Source organism: Ornithorhynchus anatinus, chromosome 13 (genome assembly GCF_004115215.2).
Source record: "Ornithorhynchus anatinus isolate Pmale09 chromosome 13, mOrnAna1.pri.v4, whole genome shotgun sequence".
NCBI classification, from domain to species: Eukaryota; Metazoa; Chordata; class Mammalia; order Monotremata; family Ornithorhynchidae; genus Ornithorhynchus; species Ornithorhynchus anatinus.
In genome coordinates, this window is record NC_041740.1 from 24687844 (window position 1) to 24708306 (window position 20463).

Here is a 20463-nt window from a genome sequence, read left to right on the forward strand (position 1 = left end):
CATACCCAGACCCGGAGGCTGCGGACACCAGGCTTCATTTCCATTAATCAGCGAGGAAGAGCTCCCGTAAGGTTCCGTCGCTTGTACGAGGGCTCGCGTCTATTTTTAACACCGTCTGCCACGGGCACGGGTAAAAATAACCCTGCTTAGCATTTCATTGATCATGCACGCAGTTCAGGAAGGAAGCTCTGTTTAAGCTTCCTCCGAGAAGAAATCCCTTTTACGAGCTCAGACTGTTTCTGGGACCGCTTTAGTCTCTGTGTTAAAATGTCTTCCGTGATATAGTTCGCTGGTGCCTAGAGCTGCATCCAGAGAAGGGGAGGGAAAAATGTAGTCACCACTGTGACCAGTTTGAGAGTTGGACTGTGTTTGTTTGGAGAATGACTGGTTTTCCTGACCTCTGGTTTCTGTCCTGACTTTAAGTCCCCTGCAGGCCACAGACCCTGGCTAATTCTCACCAGTGTATTGTTCCCCAGGCCTTAAGTCCAGTGTTTTACACCTGGTAAGGGGCCAATTAATCAATCAGTGATGTTTATTGAGTGTTTCCCTCGTGCAGAACACTGTATTAAATGCCTGGGAGATTTTGTAGACTTGTTCCCAGCCCACGAGGAGCTTATAGTCTAGAAGGGAAGGCAGATATTAAAATAAATTATAGATATGTGCATAAGTGTGGTGGGACTGAGGATAGGGTGGCTATCAAGTGATTAAAGGGTATGTATCCAAGTGCATAGGGAGAGGGAGTAGGGGGAATGAGGGCTTCTTGGAGGAGATGTCATTTGAGGAAGGGTTTGAAAGGTAGGGAGAGTGGTGGTCTGTTGTGTATGAATAGGGTGGGACTACCAGGCCAAAGGGAGGATGTTGGCAAGGGGTTGGCAGTGAGCTAGAAGAGATAGAGGTACAAGCTGACATTAGAGGAGTGAACTGTGGAGGCTGGATCTGAGAGGTGAGGTAGGAGGGGAAGAGCTGACTGCTTTAAAGTCAATTGTGAAGAACTTCTGTTGGATGTGGAAGTGGATGGGCAGCCACTAGAGGTTCTTGAGAAGTGGGGAGGACTGAATGGTTTTTTAGAAAAAAGATCTGGGCAGCAGAGTGAAGTGGGGAGTGGGGACAGACAGGAGGCAGAGAGGTCAGCGAGAAGGTTGGTGCAGTAGTCAAGCTAGGTTAGAATAAGTGCTTGGATCAGTGTAGTAGAAGTTTGGATGGAGAGAAAAGGAAATGAATACTCGTTTCACTCCTCCTCCTCTTCCTCCTACAAATAGAAATTATGGTATTTGTTAAATGCTTACTATGTACCACGCACTGTTCTAAGCACTGGGGTAGATACAAGGTAATCAGGTTGGACACATTCCCTGTCCCACATAAGGCTCACATTCTTAATCCCCATTTTGCAGATGAGGTGATTGAGACACAGAAAAGTGAAGTGACTTGCCCAAGGTCACAGAACAGAGAAGTGGCAAAGCCAAGATTAGACCCCATGCCCTCTGACTCCCAAGCCCTTACTCTTGCCACTAGGCCATCTTGCTCCACTAGGCCATGCTGCTTCCTACTGTTTATTCCAGTTACCACATGGAACTCAGTTTTCCCATCAGGGAAATGGGACCATAGCACTTACCTGGAAAATAGGTTGCAGGCCATCAGATAGAGGATTGAGTGATACATGGAACCTTGGTTCTCCAATCTTTCAATTAACCATAATTATTGAGTGATTACGGTGTGCAGAGCACTATACTACGCACTTGGGAGAATACACTGTAACAGAGTTGATAATAATAATAATAATAATTATGGTACTTGTTAAGCGCTTTTTATGTGCCAGGCACTGTTCTAAGTGCTGGGATCGATACAAGTTAATCAGTTTGGACCCATCGCTTTCCCACATGGAGCTCACATTCTTAATCCCCATTTTAGAGATGAGGTAACTGAGGCCCAGAGAAGTTAAGCAATTTGCCCAAAGTCGCCTAGCAGATGTAGCGCAGTCAGGATTAGAACACAGGTCCTTCTGATTCTCAAGCCCATGCTCTATCTGTGAATCCACAAAGTTTCCTGCCCACAACAAATTTACAGTCTGGAAAGACTGATATCCAGATTAACATTCATTCATTCAATCGTGTTTATTGAGTGCTCACTGTTTGTAGAGTACTGTCTAAGCACTTGGGAGAGTACAATAGAACAATAAACAGACACATTCCCTCCCCACACTACTGGGTTGTACCTCAAATGGCTTTGAGGACCCTTGCAGTAGAGCTTCAAAGGCTACTATTGGCTGGAGAGGCCTTGGACACCCCAATAGTCTGGTGCCTGGGAACAGAATTCCTTGGTACTCGATCAATTAATCAATCAATCCATGGTATTTATTGTGTACTCACTGTGTGAACTAAATGATTGGGAGAGCACAGTGCAACCGAGTTGATAGACAAGATTCCTGTCCAAAAGGAAGCTTGCAGTTACAAGGAGTATGGACTGCCTGGAGGATTGAGGGTCCACATCAGCAGGAAATGTGTCAACTGATTGTTGGATTGTACTCTCCCAAGTTTTAGTACAGTGCTCTGGACACAGTAAGCGCTCAATAAATATGATTGAACGAACGAATCACGCCAAGCCAAGGGAAGAAAGAAGGTTGCAGTGGGGCCTCAGCTACTGGAGAGATCAAAAAAGCAGCCCACTGCTTGCTGGTCTAAAGAGGGTTGCCCGTTGCTCTAATCACCACTATTTCCCAGGGTGGAAGGGTTAGTCAACCAGTCAGTTATATTTATTGAGCACTTACTGTGTGCAGACCACAGTACTAAGTACCTGGGAGAGTACAGTAGAGCAGTATGAGAGACACATTCCCTGCCCACGGGCTTACAAAGATACTGCATGTCATCATTCTGGCTCAACCCCTCTGTCCAGGCAGCTCAGGAGTCTCCTCCACCCCAGTATTGGGTTCGGTTCCTCTTCAGCCCAGCACTTGGTAGACTTCTCCTCCCCCATTCCTGGATCCAGCCTTCTCCCTGCCCAGGACCCTGAACTGAAGCCCTTGATTTCCCTCTTCTTCCCTCACAGACAATATGACCTCCTGGTAATCCTACACACTGTGGTTTGGGGTTTCTCTCTCTTCTTGTGGGGGCTGCTTTGCTGCATGATAGCTCCTTGCCAGAACAATTACTTAATAATATTAATAATAATAATTGTGGCATTTGTTAAGTGCTTACTATGTGACAGGCACTGTACTAAACACTGGACGAGGAGGAGGAGAAAGGAGGAGGAGAAACAAGATTTCTCCCATTTTTCACTCTCTCTGCCCCAGCTCGACCCTCCATATCTCTCAGTAGTGGCCATTTTCTCAGTCTAGATCTTCTTTATGTCTTCTTCTTTCACAATCAGTGGATCTGCTCTTAGGTATTGTTGGCAAATACATGAATGAGTAGAGAAGAATAGAACCTTCCTTCTTGGCTCATCTTGCTCTCCCACTTGCTCGGCAGGATGGCATTTCCATACCCTCACCCCAGTACATCCCCGAAGAAGCTTCAAATGGCCCATCTGGGGCTGGGCACTCAGGATGCGAGCAACGGTCCCCTGTGTGAAGGCATCACCCCAGTGGGGGAAGTGGCCAGATTCTCAAAGCTGACCCCCGTGGGGTGTCGTGGGGACCTCCCACCTGCAGCTCCACAGAAATCCTGGGTGCAGCCCCCGAGAGAGAGGATCAGAACCCACCAGACTCTGCCACTCTCTGGCTGCTAGGTGGTGCTCACAATGGGCCTGGGGCCTGAATTGCAGACAGGTAACGGGAACGGAGATGAAAGGCCTACTCCCGCAAAGCGGCCGTTCATGCCAGCCAAGCGCCAGGGGCAGGATGGCGGGAGCGAAGCGGAAGGCATGCAGGCTGATGAGGCAGAAGCGCACACAACACGGCTCACCCACGGCGTGCCCCGCGCACACTTACGCTGTTCGGTCTCACGCTACCTTGGTTTGCGTTAAGCATTTCCGTCCTCTGAGCGGTTGCGAGGGAAAAACAGAAGGGTTAGGAGAAACCGAGTTCTAGCTCACCCATCATTGCCCATCAAACCCGGCCCCATCCTCAGAGGCTCCGTTCTCTGCGGGAGAGAATTCCCGGGGCCTGATCGGGGGGAGGGAGGGAGCGAGGCACAGAGGGACCAAGAAACCGATTCAGTAGCCATCCAGGATGCCCAGAAGAACAGGAGGGCAGGGCTAGCTGGGGTTCAGCGATAGTCATCGTCGGTAAAGTTCCCTTTTTCACACCCTTCCCCCTTCCTGGAACTCTCTGCCTTCACATCCAGCAGTCCACAGCCCTTCCCAGCTTCAAAGCCTTTCTGAAATAGCACTTCCTCGAGGAAGCCTTTCCTGATCGATTTCTCAAATATCTAACTGTTACTTCAGCGCTTCTGTGACATTTTTAACCACTTGTATGCTCACAACCTCCTCTGGCATTTATGGCCTTATTTTCTTACTCTATTAAGCACTAATTCATAAAACATAGCCCCCTTTCTGTCATCCTCCTATCTGTAAATTTTTTTTTGGGTCTATCTCCTGGCTAGTTTGCAAGCTCCTCGAAATCAAGGATCACATCTACTAACAGTTATTGCCATTGTTCTTGTCTGTCCATCTCCCCCGATTAGATTGTAAGCCCGTCACACGGCAGGGACTGTCTCTATCTGTTGCCGACCTGTTCATCCCAAGCGCTTAGTACAGTGCTCTGCACATAGTAAGCGCTCAATAAATACTATTGAATGAATAACAGTGTTTTACTTCCCCAAGCATTTTGTACAGTGTTCTATGCAATGCAGGGACTCAATCCGTCAGTGGCATTTGTTGAGAGCCCACTCTGTGCAGAGCACTGTACTAAGCGCTTGAGAGTACAATCTATCAGTATTAATAGTATTGATTATATGCCGATGATGTTCTCCCTGCATATCAGTGCACTGCAATAGCTGCACTGCATATCACTCCAGTGCAAGTCACACTGCACGTTACCCCAGAGTGATCTTTATGACCTTTGTGATGGTCATAAAGCAGGGTCTCTCCAGTGTGATAGCCCATACCGCCTGACACTCCAGTGTGATAGTCATAATGCAGGTCATCCCAGTGACTACTGTACCCTGCCACTGAGATCATCACAGAGAATAATAATTATTAATAATTATGGTATTTGTTAAGTGCTTATTATGTGCCAGGCACTCTTCTAAGCGCTGGGGTGGATACAGGGAAATTGGGTTGGACACAGACCCTGCCCTACATGGGGCTCACAGTCTCAATCCCCATTTTACAGGTGAGGTAACAAGCCCAGAGAAGTGAAATGATTTGCCCAAGGTCACACAGCAGACAAGTGGCAGAGCAGGGATTAGAACCCATGACCTTCTGATGCCCAGGTCCGTGCTCTCAGAGTGTTCGATAAATACTATTGCTTGACGGATTGTTACAGTAGTTCCACTGTCTCTGACTCCAGGGTGTGTCACCTGGCCTATCTCTCAGGGAAAATTGCCTTGTATACTCTCCAGGGACCCTGTAGTCTCACTGACTATTACCCAGTGTGGTGTAGTGGTTAGAGCACGGGCTTCAGAAGATCATGGGTTCTAATCCCGGCTCCGCCACATGTCTGCTGTGTGACTTTGGGCAAGTCACTTCACTTCTCCGGGCCTCAGTTACCTCATCAGTAAAATGGGGATTGATACTGTTAGCCCCGCATAGGGCAAGAACTGTGTCCAACCCGATTTGCTTGTATCCCCCCAGGGTTTAGTACAGTGCTTAGCACATAGTAAACGCTTAATGAATACCACTGTTGTTATCATTAGTCACTTTACATCCTTCTCGAGAGTGGTCAGGCTCGTGTCCTGTCCCATTTCCATCACTTCAGGGCAGAAGGGGATGACATGGTGGATAGAGCTCGGGTCTGAGAGTCAGAAGGTCATGAGTTCTAATTCGGCTCCACCACCTGTTTGCTGCGTGGCCCTGGGCAAATCACTTCACTTCTTTGGGCCTCAGTTCCCTCATCTATAAAATGGGGTTTGCGACTGTGAGCCCCACGTGGGACAGGTACTGTGTCTGATCTGATTCGCTTGTATCCACCCGGGCGCTCAGTACAGTACCTGGCACATAGTAAGTGCTTAACAAACACCACAATTATTATTATTATTATTATTATTACTATTAGTCATCTGGCATCAGAAGAGATCTGGGAGGGGAGGACAAATCCTAGCAAGCAGGGATTGCTGGGGAAAGACCACCGGGGGCCCGGGACCTGTCTTCAATCAATACATCAGTGGTACTCACTGAGCTCTTATTATGTGCAGAGCCCTGTACTAAGCGCTTGGGAGAGTACAGTGCAACAGAAGTAGTGGACATATTCACTGCCCATAACGAGCTCACAGTCTGGAGATGAACTTACAGTCTGCAGCCGAGTTTACAGCTTCCTCCCAGGGTCACACATCCCACCTCTTGCTGGCCTGAGAACCGCCACTGGACAGACTTACTTCATGGTATTTGTTAAGTGCTTACTATGTGCTAGGCACTGTACTAAGCACCGGGGTAGATACATGTCAGTCATTTGTATTTATTGAGCGCTTACATTGTGCAGAGCACCCTGCTAAGCACTTGAAAGAGGACAGGAGAACAACAAATAGGCATATTCCCTTCCCACAACAAATTTACAGTCTAGAGGGATTACAAACTAATCAGGATTAACACAGTCCCTGTCCCCCATAGAGTTCACAGTCTTAATCTCCATTTTACAGATGAGGTAATTGAGGCATAGAGAAGTGAAGTGGCTTGCCGAAGGTCACACAGCAGACAAGTGGCGGAGCGGGGTTTAGAACTAGGTTCTCTGATACCCAGGTTCGTGCTCGTTCCGCTAAGCTGCTTCCAACACAACTATCATTTTACTATAAAATGTGTCAGGGTGTCTACCATCGTGTTCGGGTTCTCTTAGCTCTTACACATTTTCCCCAGAGTACTTACTCTCAATGATAAAGGCTACTTTGACGGATCAATAAACAGATTTAGTTGCATCGGTTGAGCAAGCGGCCTATTTATAACACTCAAAGTAGAAAACCAGATGCGGTCGCTAGGCTTCCATTTGAGACGCTCAAACTTGATAGCTCAGCTGTCTCATTCATTAAAAAAAATTAATGAGTATATCCTACTCGATGAATATTTTCATTAAACAGAGCCCTAAGAATGTTATTTACTGTACTTGCCAACTTGCTTCCCAGGCGACGGAAGATGATCCTGGAAACTATTAGCCCTGACTGATGATACCAGCTGCCTTGTCCGGTGCAAGGTGCAGCAGTGAAATGAAAGAGAAGCAAAACTGAATTTTAATAAAAATGAGTCGAGAGGGTTTGCAGGGAGCCTGCCCTGCTGGATATTTTGATTTAATGTTATTTAGAGAACAATGTTTTAGAAGTGATTATTTAATCCTCCCAGCACCGTGGGAGACAGGGAAGAATTATTATCTTCATTTTACAAATGGGGAAACTAAGATCCAATGAGGTGAAATCAGTGGTTATGCAAGCCAGAGGCAGAGCCATGATTATTATGCTCACTGCACTGCTGCTCTCAGCTCCTTCTATGCTGCTGTCCCCTTTGCCGAGTACAAAACCCTCCTTTTTTATTGTATTTGTTAAATGCTTCCAATGGTTGAAACTCTGTAGTAAGTGCTGGGGTAGACACAAGGCAATGAGGTTGGACAGAGTCCCCGTCCCACAATAGGGTTCACAGTCTTAATCCTCATTTTACAGATGAAGGAACTGAGGCACAGGAAAGTTAAGTGACTTGCCCCAGATCATTCAGCAGACAACTGGTGGAGCTGGGATTAGACCCAGGTCCCCTCACTCCCGGGCCTATGCTCTTTTCACTAGGCCACACGGCCATCTGAGGACTGTTTCCCCTCTCTCCTCCGTCTCTCATTTCTTCCTTCCCTTTCTCCCTCTCATCCTCCCTCCTTCCTTCCCTCTTTTCTGCCTTCCCTATCTCCCACTCCTCTCCTGCCTTCAGTTCTTTCCCAAGACTTTTCTGTGTTGAGCAGAAAAGTGTCTCCGAACTCCTACTGCCTCCTCGGACTTCCACAGAATTTTCCAGTTTCATAGATACTGTAGATCTAGTAAATATGTACAGAATGGTACATCCCTCCAGACCGTAGGCTAGACAATGACGATGAAGACGATGCCAGTGATGGTGAGATTCCATCCACAAATATGAGTCTATCTCACTGCCTACCCTTTGCCCCCATCTTGCCTCTGCCCCGGAACTCCCTCCCCATTCACATCCAACAGACGATAGGTCTTCAAAGCCTTCTTAAAATCACCTCTCCTCCTAGGAGCCTTCCCCAACTAAGCTCTCATTCTGTGTCACCCTTACAATTGGATTTATACCCTTTATCTCACCCAACCCTCAGTCCCACAGCACTTACGTACATACCCCTAATTTATTTTAACGTCCATCTCCCCGTCTAGACTTTCAGCTCCTTGTAGGCAGGGAACGTGCCTTCGGACTCTGTTATAGTGACCTCTCCCAAGGACTTAGTAGTGTTTTGCACAACGTAAATACTCAGTGAATGCAATTGATTGGTATTAGTGAGGCTGAAAAGACCAAAATGGGAGTCAGAAGGACCTGGGTTCTAATCCCGCCTCCCCACCTGTCTGCTGCCTGACTTTGGGCAAGTCAATTAACTTCTCTGCCTAAGTTACCTCATCTGTAAAATGGTGATTAAGACTGTGAGCCCCATGTGGGACAGGGACTATGTCCAACCTGATTAGCTTGTATTCACCCCAGTGCTTTGTAGAGTGTCTGGCACATAGTAAGCGCCTAAGGTATTTGTTAGGTATTTGCCCATAAAAAAGGGCAAAAACCAGAAACTGCCTTTCAGTTTACTTGCCTGTGAACCTATATCTTTTCTGCTCTGATGGGTTGATCCTTCAGAGGGCCTGTTTCGTTTTCGAGCCTGTCTCTGAATATCCCAATTTTCCTAAAACCTCCGCCTCCAGGAGGGGAACTAATCTTCCAATTTCTGTTGGCCGAGGTGGGTCTCTCAACAGCACACCAACCGCTCAAAGGATTCATTCAGTTGAGTCCTTCTGCACAGATTGCCAGCTCCTGCTCTGGATAAGCATTAGTCAGTCCATCAATCAATAGTATTGACTGAGCACCTACTATGTGCAGAGCACTCAACTAACAACATTGGACTGTGCCTTTTCTAATCCCCTCAGGATTGTCCTGACCTGTTCCTTTGTTTTCAAGTTTCTGAATAGGTTTTCCCCTCCTCCATTATACCTATCTTTGGGGGCCTCATCGACCTGCCTCCGTTAGGGGCTGACTCCCATAGAATATCGATTTGCTTTCCAAGTACCTGGCTGTGTTTTCCTCCAGCTTTTTCTTCGTTTGAGAGAGGAGGTTCACTGAAGGAGACAGCGGGGAGGAAGGAAGACTGTGAGCCCTGTGTGGGACAGGGGATATGTCCAACCTGATTAGCTTGTCTCCACCCCAGTGCTTAGAACAGTGCTTGATACATAGTAAGTGCTTAACATACCATTAATATCGTTATTTATTGCTAATAATAATAATATCCTCCAGGTGTTTGATGTCCAACCAGGTGGAGGGCTTGGATTTGTCTTGGTGATCAATCTACCAGTCGATGGTTTTTATTGAGCGCTTACTGTGTGCAGAGGCCTCTCCTGTTCCTTCAGCGGAAGCCTTCATGGTATCAACCGATCCAGCGCTCAGCAGAGCGGCTGACAGAGGGGACCCGTTTCCCCCTCCCCACCAAGAGGCTTCACTGCCGGATGAGGATCTAATCAATAAGGTGCCGTGGCTCAGATCTGGACACAGTTTAGTGGCTACAGCATAGGCCTGGGAGTCAGAGAGACCTGGGTTCTAATACTGGCTCCACCACATGTCTACTGTGTGACTTTGGGAAAGTCACCTCACTTCTCTGATGAGGGCCTCAGTTACCTCATCTGTAAAATGGGGATTAAGACTGTGAGCCTTGTGGAACAGGGACTGTGTCCAGTCTAACTTGTCCAGTCTAATTTGAATCTACTCCAGTGCTTAGAATGGTGCTTGGCACATGGTAAGCGCTTTACAAGTACCATAATTATTATTATCTCTGCCGCCCTCTTCTTAGTCTGGGGCAGATGGCGGACCAACCCTGGACCTTCTGTCTGAGTGGACAAAATAATAATAATGAAGATGATGGTATTTGTTAAATGCTTACTGTGTGCCAAGCACTGTTCTAAGTGCTGGTGAAGATACAGGGTAATCAGGTTGTCCCGCATGGGGCTCACACTTTGAATCCCCATTTTACCGATGAGGTAACTGAGGCACAGACAAGTAAAGTGACTTGCTCAAGGTCACACAGCAGACAAGTGGCGGAGGTGGGATTAGAATCCACATCCTCTGACTCCTAAGCCCATGCTCTTTCCACTAAGCCACGGGAGATGGGAGCCAGATCAATTTTTCTCCCAGTGCTGGGTGGGCCAGTGCTTTTTTCTTCCGCTTTTTGGCATCGCAGAGATCTGTGAGGTGAAGAAGACGCCAATGATAGTCCCCTTGTCAGCCATTGGGGCCGTGGGGAGCCCCTCTTTATTTTATTTGGGGTGCGCTGTGATGGAGACAGTCGGATCCATGACGAGGGCCCGGGGCATCTGTTTCAGAGCCCAGGATCAGTAGATGAGCACTAATGCCTCAGATTTGTCCAAAATCTCAGACGAGGGTTTGACTGGTACAGGAAATGGCCGACAGGACCGGTGTTAAGGGCTTATTAGAGTAAGGAGCGCTTAGTACATTGCTTTGCACACAGTAAGCGCTCAATAAATATGATTGAATGAATAAAGAAATCCCCCTTTAAAACCCAAATGTCAGCCGATGTTGTTTACTTGTTTTGGGCCGTCCCTTTTTCTAAGCATCTTTCTTCCTGGAGAGTCACCTCCTGTTTAAGAGACGACTCCAGGTAGAACCGCCTCTTAAATCTCCTTTATTAAACTGATTAGTGTTGACTCCCTTCGGAGTTCTGAAACTTCTTCCCGTTGCTATAAAACCTGATTTCCAAAGCCGCTCCAGCGGCTTTAGCCCGAAGCAGACATTATCCTATAAATTACACTATAGATTTGCCCAGCATGGACTTAGGGACATTAAATATCCCATAAGTGCTTTAAAATTAATTTGATCTTGAATGGGTCTGGGTGTGAATGGGTTTCGACATAAGCCTTTCAATTTTACGCTCCACTTCAGAGCGTTTTCAGAGTGCAGACCGTAAATCAACGGTTTTAGGACCTGGCCACTCTGCCTCACAAAGAGATGTCGCTAGCGAACTAGAGAAAGGAAAAGCTTCAGGGAGCAGAATTTCCACTCTCTCCTGCCCCCTTGGCCCCTGGGGTTTGATATCCCTCTAAAGAGCCAGCCCGAAGCTTGGAAAAATTAGCTCGCTATGGGATGAGTTAATGAATAGTCACTGGCCTCTGCGGGAGACTTAGATGTGCTGAGTTCCAAGTCTGCTCTAAGAAACAAACTAGTTCCTGCAGGATTTCATCAAGTAGAAGGTAACTGATTTCTGAAAAGGATCAAGACTTTTATAAAGGAAATGAATATAATAATGGTATTTGTTAAGTGCTTAGGATGTGCCAATCTCAAAATACAATATAAACAGATTAGACAGCCCCTGTTCCACAAGGGGCTCACAGACTAAGTATCAATCAATCAGTTGTGTTTATTGAGTGCTTGTGCAGAGCACAGAATTAAGCACCTAGGAGAGTATAATATAATAGAGTTGCTAGACAAGTTGCCTGTCCCCAATAAGCTTACAGTCTAGAGAGGGAGAGAGACATCAGTATAAATAAATTACTAATATGTACATAAGTGCTATGGGGCAGAGGGGTAAATGAAGGATGCAAATAATAATAATAATAATGTTGGTATTTGTTAAGCGCTTACTATGTGCCGAGCACTGTTCTAAGCGCTGGGGTAGACATAGGGGAATCAGGTTGTCCCACGTGGGGCTCACAGTCTTAATCCCCATTTTACAGATGAGGGAACTGAGGCACAGAGAAGTTAAGTGACTTGCCCACAGTCACACAGCCAACAAGTGGCAGATCTGGGATTCGAACTCATGAGCCCTGACTCCAAAGCCCATGCTCTTTCCACTGAGCCACGCTGCTTCTCCTGTTCAAGGGCGTTGCAGTGATCCGCAGCTGAGTGAAGTAAGGATTGAAGTGTGGAAAGACAGGCAGGGAGGTCAACAAGGAGACTTGTGAACCTCACGTGGGACAGGGACTGTGTCCAGCCTGTTAAACTCGTATCTACCCTAGCGCTTAGAACAGTGCTTGACACACAGTAACACTTAACAAATACCGTAAAAAAAAGGGGTGCTGATGCAGTAATCAAAGTGGGAGAGGATAAGTGCCTGGATTAACAGGGTACCAGTCTGAATGGAAAGGAAAGGATGGATTTTAGCGGGTGTGAAGGTTGAACTGACAGGATTTGGTGACAGATTGAATATGTGAATAAATAGGAGGGAAAACAGATATTAAATTGCCATTTTACAGATAAGGAAACTGAGGTCCAGAGAAGTAAAATGACTTGCCCAAGATCACCCAGCAGGCAAATGGTGGAGCTGAGATTAGAACCCGGGTCCTCTGATTCCCAGGCCTGGGCTCTTTCCATTTGGCCACGTTGCTTCCCAAAGAGCTTGTACTCTAACGGGGGAGAGAAACATAAAAAATATTTAAATACTTCTCATAAGTATAAACTTCTCATAAAATGAGAAGCAGCGTGGCTTAGTGGATACAGCACGGGTCTGGAGGTCAGAAGGACCTAAGTTCTAATCCTGAGTCCACACCTGTCCACTGTGTGACCTTGGGCAAGTCACTTCACTTCTCTGGGTCTCAGTTACCTCATCTATAAAGTGGGGATTAAGAATGAGTGGGCCTGTGGGATGGGACGGTGTCCAACCTGATTAACTGGTATCTACCCCAGTGCCTGGCACATAGTAAGCACTTAACAAGTACCATAATTATTAATATGATTACTTCCAGCTGGACTGGTCACAATAATTGAATTAACTGCTCAGTATGGGAATATATAAATTCACCAGTGCTCGAGTGGGCTGGTGGATATGCACAGCTGAGGGTGCTGGGAGAATGATCAGAGAAGCTGTGTTGGAAGATCTCCCCCATAGGGTGAAAACAATGCAAAAGTAAGGACTGTGTCTTCTACTTTTATTGCATGTTTCCAGTTGTCTAGTACGGAGCAATCAGTCAATCAATGAAATTTATTGAGCGCTTACTGTGTGCAGAGCACTGTTCTAAGTGCTTGGGAGAGTACAGTACAACATCACGGGTAGACACGTTCTTTGCCCACAACAAACTTACCAGAGGACTCAGTAAATACTGACGTTGATGATCACGATGTCTGTTTATTGTTACATTGTACTCTTTCAAGCGCTTAGTACATTGTTCTGCACACAGTAAGCACTCAATAAATACAGTTGAATTGTGTGAATGAATGATGCTCTTGAAAATAATGATCTTATTTGCTGGCTTCTTCAGTGCTGTGTTCTGGGCAGGAATTAGGTGCAGTGAACTTATGCCTTAATGTTACTAAGCAGCAGTCTAGTGGAAAGAGCACAGGCCTAGGAGTCAGAAGGACCTGGGTTTTAAATCCAGCACTGCCACTTGTCTGCTGTGTGACCTTGGACTAGTTATTTAACTTCTGAGTCTCAGTTTTCTCATCTGTAAAATGGGGATTCAATACCTGTGCTCCCTTCTACTTAGACTGTGAGCCCCATGTGGACAGGGTCTGTGTCCAACCCTATTGTCTTGTATTTACCCCATGCTTAGAATAGTACTTGGCACACAGTAAGTGCTTAACAAATGCCAGCATTAAGGAGCTGTGCTTGGCAGGGATGTCATTGGCACTGAAATTTAAGGTGGCAGTTGAATTTAAGGTGAGAAACAGCATGGTCTAATGGATAGGGCACAGGCCTGAAAGTCAGAAGGACCTGGGTTCTAATCTTGACTCTGCCACTTGTCTACTGTGTGACCTTGGGCAAGCAACTTCACTTTTTTGTGCCTCAGTTATCTCATTTGTGAAATGGGGATTAAGACTGTGAGTAACATGTGGGACATGGTCTGTGTCCAAACTGATTACCTTGTATCTACCCCAGCACTTATTACAGTGCCTAGCACATAGTAAGCACTTAACAAATACCCTTAAACAAACCAACAAAAATATTTTATACTCTTGAACTGCCTTTGCTGTAATTTTGCATTCAGCACCGGGAGATCTCTAAAGAGATTGCTTTGGTTAAGATACAAGAAAATAGTACAGTAAGATTCTCCCATAGTGTAGATTTGAAATATTTCCTCTGTGCTTCCCCAAATGAAATTCTTGCTAACACATAACAACGAAGAGCAAACAAACTCTTGCAGGGATTTCTTTGGTTAAAACAAGCACAGAATTTCAGAAGCCCAGAGTTGTAAGGGGCCTGGAGGGGTTTAAGTATTCTATTTATTTATATATGATGCCTGTTTACTCATCTTGATGTTTGCCTTCCCACTTCTAGACTGTGAACCCGTTGAGGGCAGGGATTGTCTCTATTTGTTGCTGAATTGTACTTTCCAAGCACTTAGTACGTGCTCTGCACACAGTAAGCACTCAGTAAATACAACTGAATTAATGAATGAATTTAATGCCCAGAGCGTAATATAGTGCTCTGCACACAGTAAGATCTTAATAAATGCTGTTCTACTTCACCTAAGCCATCCAGTTAGCTATACAATCCCCAGAGCTGCCCTCGTTTCCTCTTCTCCCACTCCCTTCCACATCCTCCTTGCACTTAGATTTTCTCCCTTTATTCACCCCACCCTCAGCCCCACAGCACTTCTCCATAATTTATTTATTGATTTTAATGTCTTTCTCCCCCACTAGACTGTAAACTCACTGTGGGAAGAACCTACCACCTCTGTTATACTTTACTCTCATGAGTGCTTAGTACAGTCCCCTGCCCCCAGTAAACGCTGAATAAATGTGATTGATTGATCTGGGATGGATGGGAATCTGTTCTTATCAGAGATCTCCAGGATGGAGATTCCACAGATCTCTTGGGTAGCTCTTTTCTTGCCTTCAGTTACAAGATGGTATCACTAACAGGGAGATGGCACCCATGGAGGGAGGTGCACCCTGATAGTGCCTGTGGAAATAACGGTAATCCGCCCTTTTCTGCCCCCTTGCCATTCGGGGTGAACATTGCTCAGACACAGCATGGCCTAGTGGAAAGAGCACAGGCCTGGGAAACAGAGGACCCGGGTTCTAATGTCGACCCCATCACAGCGACTCAAGCATAGAACCCTCCTTTTTCCCCTTGCTTGTATCTGTGGTTCAACCTAATTCACAGGGGTTTCTCTAGCCAATAATAAAAATAATAATAATGATAATAATATTGGTATTGGTACGTGCTTACTATGTGCCAAGTACTGTTCTAAGCCCTCGGTCTCGCCTATCCCGCCGTCGACCCCTGGGCCACGTCCTCCCGCGGTCCTGGAACGCCCTCCCTCCTCACCTCCGCCAAACTGATTCTCTTTCCCTCTTCAAAACCCTACTTAAAACTCACCTCCTCCAAGAGGCCTTCCCAGACTGAGCTCCTCTTCTCCCTCTACTCCCTCTGCCACCCCTTTACCTCTCCGCAGCTAAACCCTCTTTTTCCCCTTTTCCCTCTGCTCCTCCACCTCTCCCTTCCCATCCCCACAGCACTGTACTCGTCCGCTCAACTGTATATATTTTCATTACCCTATTTATTTTGTTAATGAATTGTACATCGCCTTGATTCTATTTAATTGCCATTGTTTTTACGAGATGTTCTTCCCCTCGACTCTATTTATTGCCATTGTTCTTGTCTGTCCATCTCCCCCGATTAGACTGTAAGCCCGTCAAACGGCAGGGACTGTCTCTATCTGTTGCCGACTTATTCATCCCAAGTGCTTAGTACAGTGCTCTGCACATAGTAAGCGCTCAATAAATACTATTGAATGAATGAATGAATGAATGAATGAATAAGCATTGGTGTAGATTCAAGATCATTGGGTCCCACATGGGGATCACAGGCTAAGGAGAAGGGAGAACAGGGATTGAATCTCCATTTTGCAGATGAGGGAACTGAGGAACAGAGAAGGTAAGGGATTGCCCAAAGTCACCCAGCAGGTAACGGGCAGAGCGGGGATTAGAACCTAGGTCCTCTGACTCCCAGGCCCAGGCTCTTTCTACTAGGTCACGCTGCTTCTGTGACAGTCTGTGGTCCCAGAAAAGGACGTCCCCAAGACGTCCACAGTATCAGACCCAATGGGCTCCTCACCCTCACCCAAACTTTGAGTCTGACACCCAAGAGTGGCTTAAAAAGGGCTGGGTTTTTGTCACTCAAAGGGGACAAGGACCTTTATCTGCCTTATGCAGTCATAGTACCCTCAGCTTCAGGAGCAAAGTAAGCTTCCCTGGGCTTTTTGAATGTTCAAAATCACACTTTCTTCTGTATTATCATCATCATCAATTTTCTTAATTAATTGTGGTATTTAGGTGCATAATACATGCCAAGCACTGTAGTAAGCACTGGAGGGAGATACAAGATGATCGGGTACCACATGAAGCCCACAGTCTAAGTAGAAGGGCAAACAGGGATTGAATCCCCATTTTGCGGATGGGTGAACTGAGGCACAGAGAAGTTAAGTTATTTGCCCAAGGTCACCCAGCAGGGAGGTAAGTGGTGGAGAGGGGATTAGAACCTAGGTTCTCTGACTGTCAGGGCCATGCTCTTCCGACTAGACCATGCAGCTTCAATCAATCAGTGGTATTTATTGAGTGCTTACTGTGTGCAGAGCACTGTACTAAAAGCACTTGGGAGAGTACAGTACAGTGTTACCTGCCCACAATGAGCTTCCAGTCTAGAGAATTTGAGCAATCGCCTCTAATTGAATCCCAAAGGGACTGGGGAAGCTGGTCAGTATTCTCCCCACCAAAAACCTCACTCTCTTCTACTGTACGTCACTGCTTGGGATAAGTTACCTAAACCATCTGAAGGCTCAAATCGTTCAGAGAGGAAGAAAGACTTTTGTTTTTGCTAGGGAAAATAATGAAAAGCAAAATATTCTTTTAATAACTTTTCTTGCATAATTTCCAATACATTTGCAATTATGGATATGTAAATTGATGACCTGGCGCTCATTTGTCTTTTAAAATTAAAACATCACATCCTCTGGCAAACTGGGTTATCTTAATCAAAATGGAATCACATCTGCCTACATTTTCATTCTTAACTAAAAAAAGGACATTTCACAACCTGCTGAACTAGCTAGACTGGTAACAAACCAGAGACTCTGCCGTTGTCTGCCGAGTGACCTTTGGCAAATCACTTCATTTCTCTGTGCCTCAGTTTCCTCATCACAAAGATGGGGATGAAGACTGTGAGCCCCATGCAGGGTACAGACTGTGTCCAACCTTCTGTCTACCACAGCATTTAGTTAGTGCCTGGAACATAGAGGCACTTAGCAAATACCTTAAGAAAAAAAAAAAGCAGGTTTGGCTGAAAAAGCTTGCCCAATCTTGCTTGGGGTTCCCATTACCTGGTGTTGCAAGCCCAGAAGGATTCCCCCCAACTCTTTAGACTCCCAAAGATCTGGGCTCCACCCAATGAAAATCAAGCCACTCATGACCACTTCTTTTGACATAACTACTCAGAGTATTCATAGAGTAAACCACAGGTGATGCCTGCTAATCAGCTTCTAGCCAATTAGTACTCCTCTGTAGAGCCCCACCATTCTGTAGCAGTTGAAGGGTTAAAGGCACTTTGGAATGTTATCTGTAAATTGGCAAGGGCCCAGACTCCAGCCCCAGGAAGCCCCTTTATCTTAATGGAACTTAGTTCCATATCACATAATTAAATTGAGTTGAGTGGTGGCTTAGAGAGCAATTGTGATCTCACAGTCTTGCCTTTCCAGACAAGAGGCCCTCCCCCTCAAGCCCATCTTATCCTGGGGTACCTTGTTAATAATAATAATGATAATGATAACAATAGGGGTATTTGTGAAGCACTTACTATGCACCAGGCACTGTACTAAGCGCTGGGGTAGATACAAGGTAATCAGGTTGGACACAGTCCCTGTCCCACAAAGGGCTCACAGTCTTAATCTCCATTTTCTAGATAAGGTAACTGAGGCCCAGAGAAATGAAGTGACTTGCCCAAGGTCATATGGCAGACAAGTGGAGGAGCCAAGATTAGAACCCTGATCCTTCTGACTTCCAAGCCCATGCTCTATGCATCATGCCACACAGCTTCCAATCCCTTCCCCACCATGTCCTTCCCAGAGGAGCTGGCTGTTGAGAGAGGTCACTGTGGGAAGGGAAGCAGTGTGGCTTAGTAGAGACTAAAATTCCAGCTCCGCCACTCACCCACTTGGTGACCTTGGATAAATCATTGCTCTGGGTCTCAGTTTTCTCATCTGTAAAATGGAGATTTAATACTATTTCTCCCTCCTCCTTAGACTGTGAGCCCCATGTGGGACAGGAACTGTGACTTATCTGATGTAATGTACTACCCCAGCACTTAACACAGTGCTTGACATACCGATACTGTAATTATTATTATGGATGTTAGGAAACTTTAAGATTTTAAAGTGCCTGGGGCATTTGAGGTTGCCCTCCCCTGTGAGGCTTGTGTTAGGCCACTTAGTTCAGTGCTCTATACACAGTAAGCACCCAATAAATACCACTGATTGATTGATCGATCGATTTATGCCCAGGGGATTCTGCAGCTGCATTAGTGATGGTGGCTGAGGTCGGCAGGGGGAATGTGGCCTGTGGTCTCCTACCTGGGGTCTCCAAAACTTTAGGAGCTCTTCCCCAACTAAGCCCTCTCTTTCTTGCGGTTTTGAAATCCAAGGCTGTGGGAGAAAGTGAACATGCTTGGTGTCCATTCATGGCCTGAGAGTGGGTGTTCTGGGAAATCTCTTCAAGCACAATGAAAGTTGGAACTAACCCTCTATCTTCTGTGTCGCCCTTGCCTTGGATTTGTCCTCTTGAAGCCCTCGATACTCACCCTACCCTCAGGCCCACAGGGCTTATGTACAGATCCATAATTTATTTTAATGTCTGTGTCTCTGCTGTAAAATGTAAGCTCCCTGTGGGTAGGGAACATATCTACTGCCTCTGTTGTACTCTCCCAAGTGTTTAGTACAGAGCTTTGCATGTAATAAGCACTCAATAAATACCACTGATGATGTTGGGGCAGCATCCTGAACGGAGGCAGGGTCTGTCTGGATTTGGGTTTTTTTCCCCATGCTCAGATCTTCTGCGGAGAAGGGAGTCAGCTCTGCCACTTCTCTGCTGTATGACCTTGGGTGAGTCACTTTACTTCTCTGGACCTCAGTTACCTTATCAGTATCTACTCCAGAGCTTCATACAATGGAGAAGCAGCATGGCTCAGTGGAAAGAGCACAGGCTTTGGAGTCAGGGCTCATGAGTTTGAATCCCAGCTCTGCCACTTGTTGGCTGTGTGACTTTGGGCAAGTCACTTAACTTCTCTGTGCCTCAGTTCCCTCATCTGTAAAATGGGGATTAAGACTGTGAGCCCCACGTGGGACAACCTGATTCCCTTATGTCTACCCCAGCGCTTAGAACAGTGCTCGGCACATAGTAAGCGCTTAACAAATACCAACATTATTATTATTATTATAAGTGCATTAAAAAAAATAGGATGAAGAGCAGCAGGAGGGTGGGTTTCCAGACTTCTAGTTTGGTCAGTGGCGTAAGGATGAGATCTCCCCTCTAGATACCCTTCTAGACTGTGAGCCCGTTGTTGGGTAGGGATTGTCTCTGTTGCCGAATTGTACTTTCCAAGTGCTTAGTACAGTGCTCTGCACACAGTAAGCGCTCAATAAACACGAATGAATGAACGAATGAATACCCATCTCTCTCCTGCCATTTTGACCTGAAATGCCCGAAATGTGTGTTTGTGCAGTCGGTATAGCTCATTCTCTGTAACTGCCTATCTGTTCTGCTTTCTAGGAGAACTGAGATTAAGATCTGTCAGCTGCATTTATAAGGATCAAATAAAAGTGACATGAAATCAGATTAGGCACAATGGGAACAGTTCAGCGCTTTGTCAGATGCCTGAGATCGTGTGTAATAAAGGCTGCTGAGGGCAGCCATGTGAGAATGGCTCTCCACCCCTCCAGTGGCCAGCTGGGGCCAGGCCTCTGAGTAGGGGGTGGTCCAGCCAGAGGCGGGATAAAGACGCTGCTTCCAGACTCCTGTGGAATAGGGGGCCCTTCATCTGATCCCCTGATACCCTTTGGGGTAGTCGGGCCCTAGGCTGGTTTGTTGGCGATCGGTGATTGATATATGTATCCATCAGCAGCATTGTGTAGTGGCTTGGGCACAGGCTTGGGAGTCAGAAGGTCAGGGGTTCTAATCCTGACTCCGCCACTTATCTGC

General features: G+C 46.3%; 1 protein-coding gene and 1 long non-coding RNA gene across 4 annotated transcripts in view; one reads left to right on the top strand and one right to left on the bottom strand.

The window, feature by feature from the left end:
• The window catches only part of LOC114816269, a 57091-nt gene that overhangs the window by 9229 nt on the left and 27399 nt on the right, over positions 1 to 20463 (top strand). The window lies entirely within an intron of this gene.
• LHFPL3 (LHFPL tetraspan subfamily member 3) overlaps positions 1 to 20463 on the bottom strand; it is a 159747-nt gene that overhangs the window by 3312 nt on the left and 135972 nt on the right. The window contains exon 3 of one of the 3 annotated variants that reach the window (XM_029078413.2): positions 3943 to 3970. The exons of 1 other annotated variant lie outside the window; for it this stretch is intronic. In XM_029078413.2, the coding sequence (XP_028934246.1) occupies positions 3954 to 3970 (17 nt within the window). In that variant the 3' untranslated portion in view covers positions 3943 to 3953. Of the gene's footprint in view, positions 1 to 3922; positions 3971 to 20463 lie in introns of all 3 variants that reach the window. One more of the 3 variants, XM_029078412.2, reaches the window with a different exon arrangement.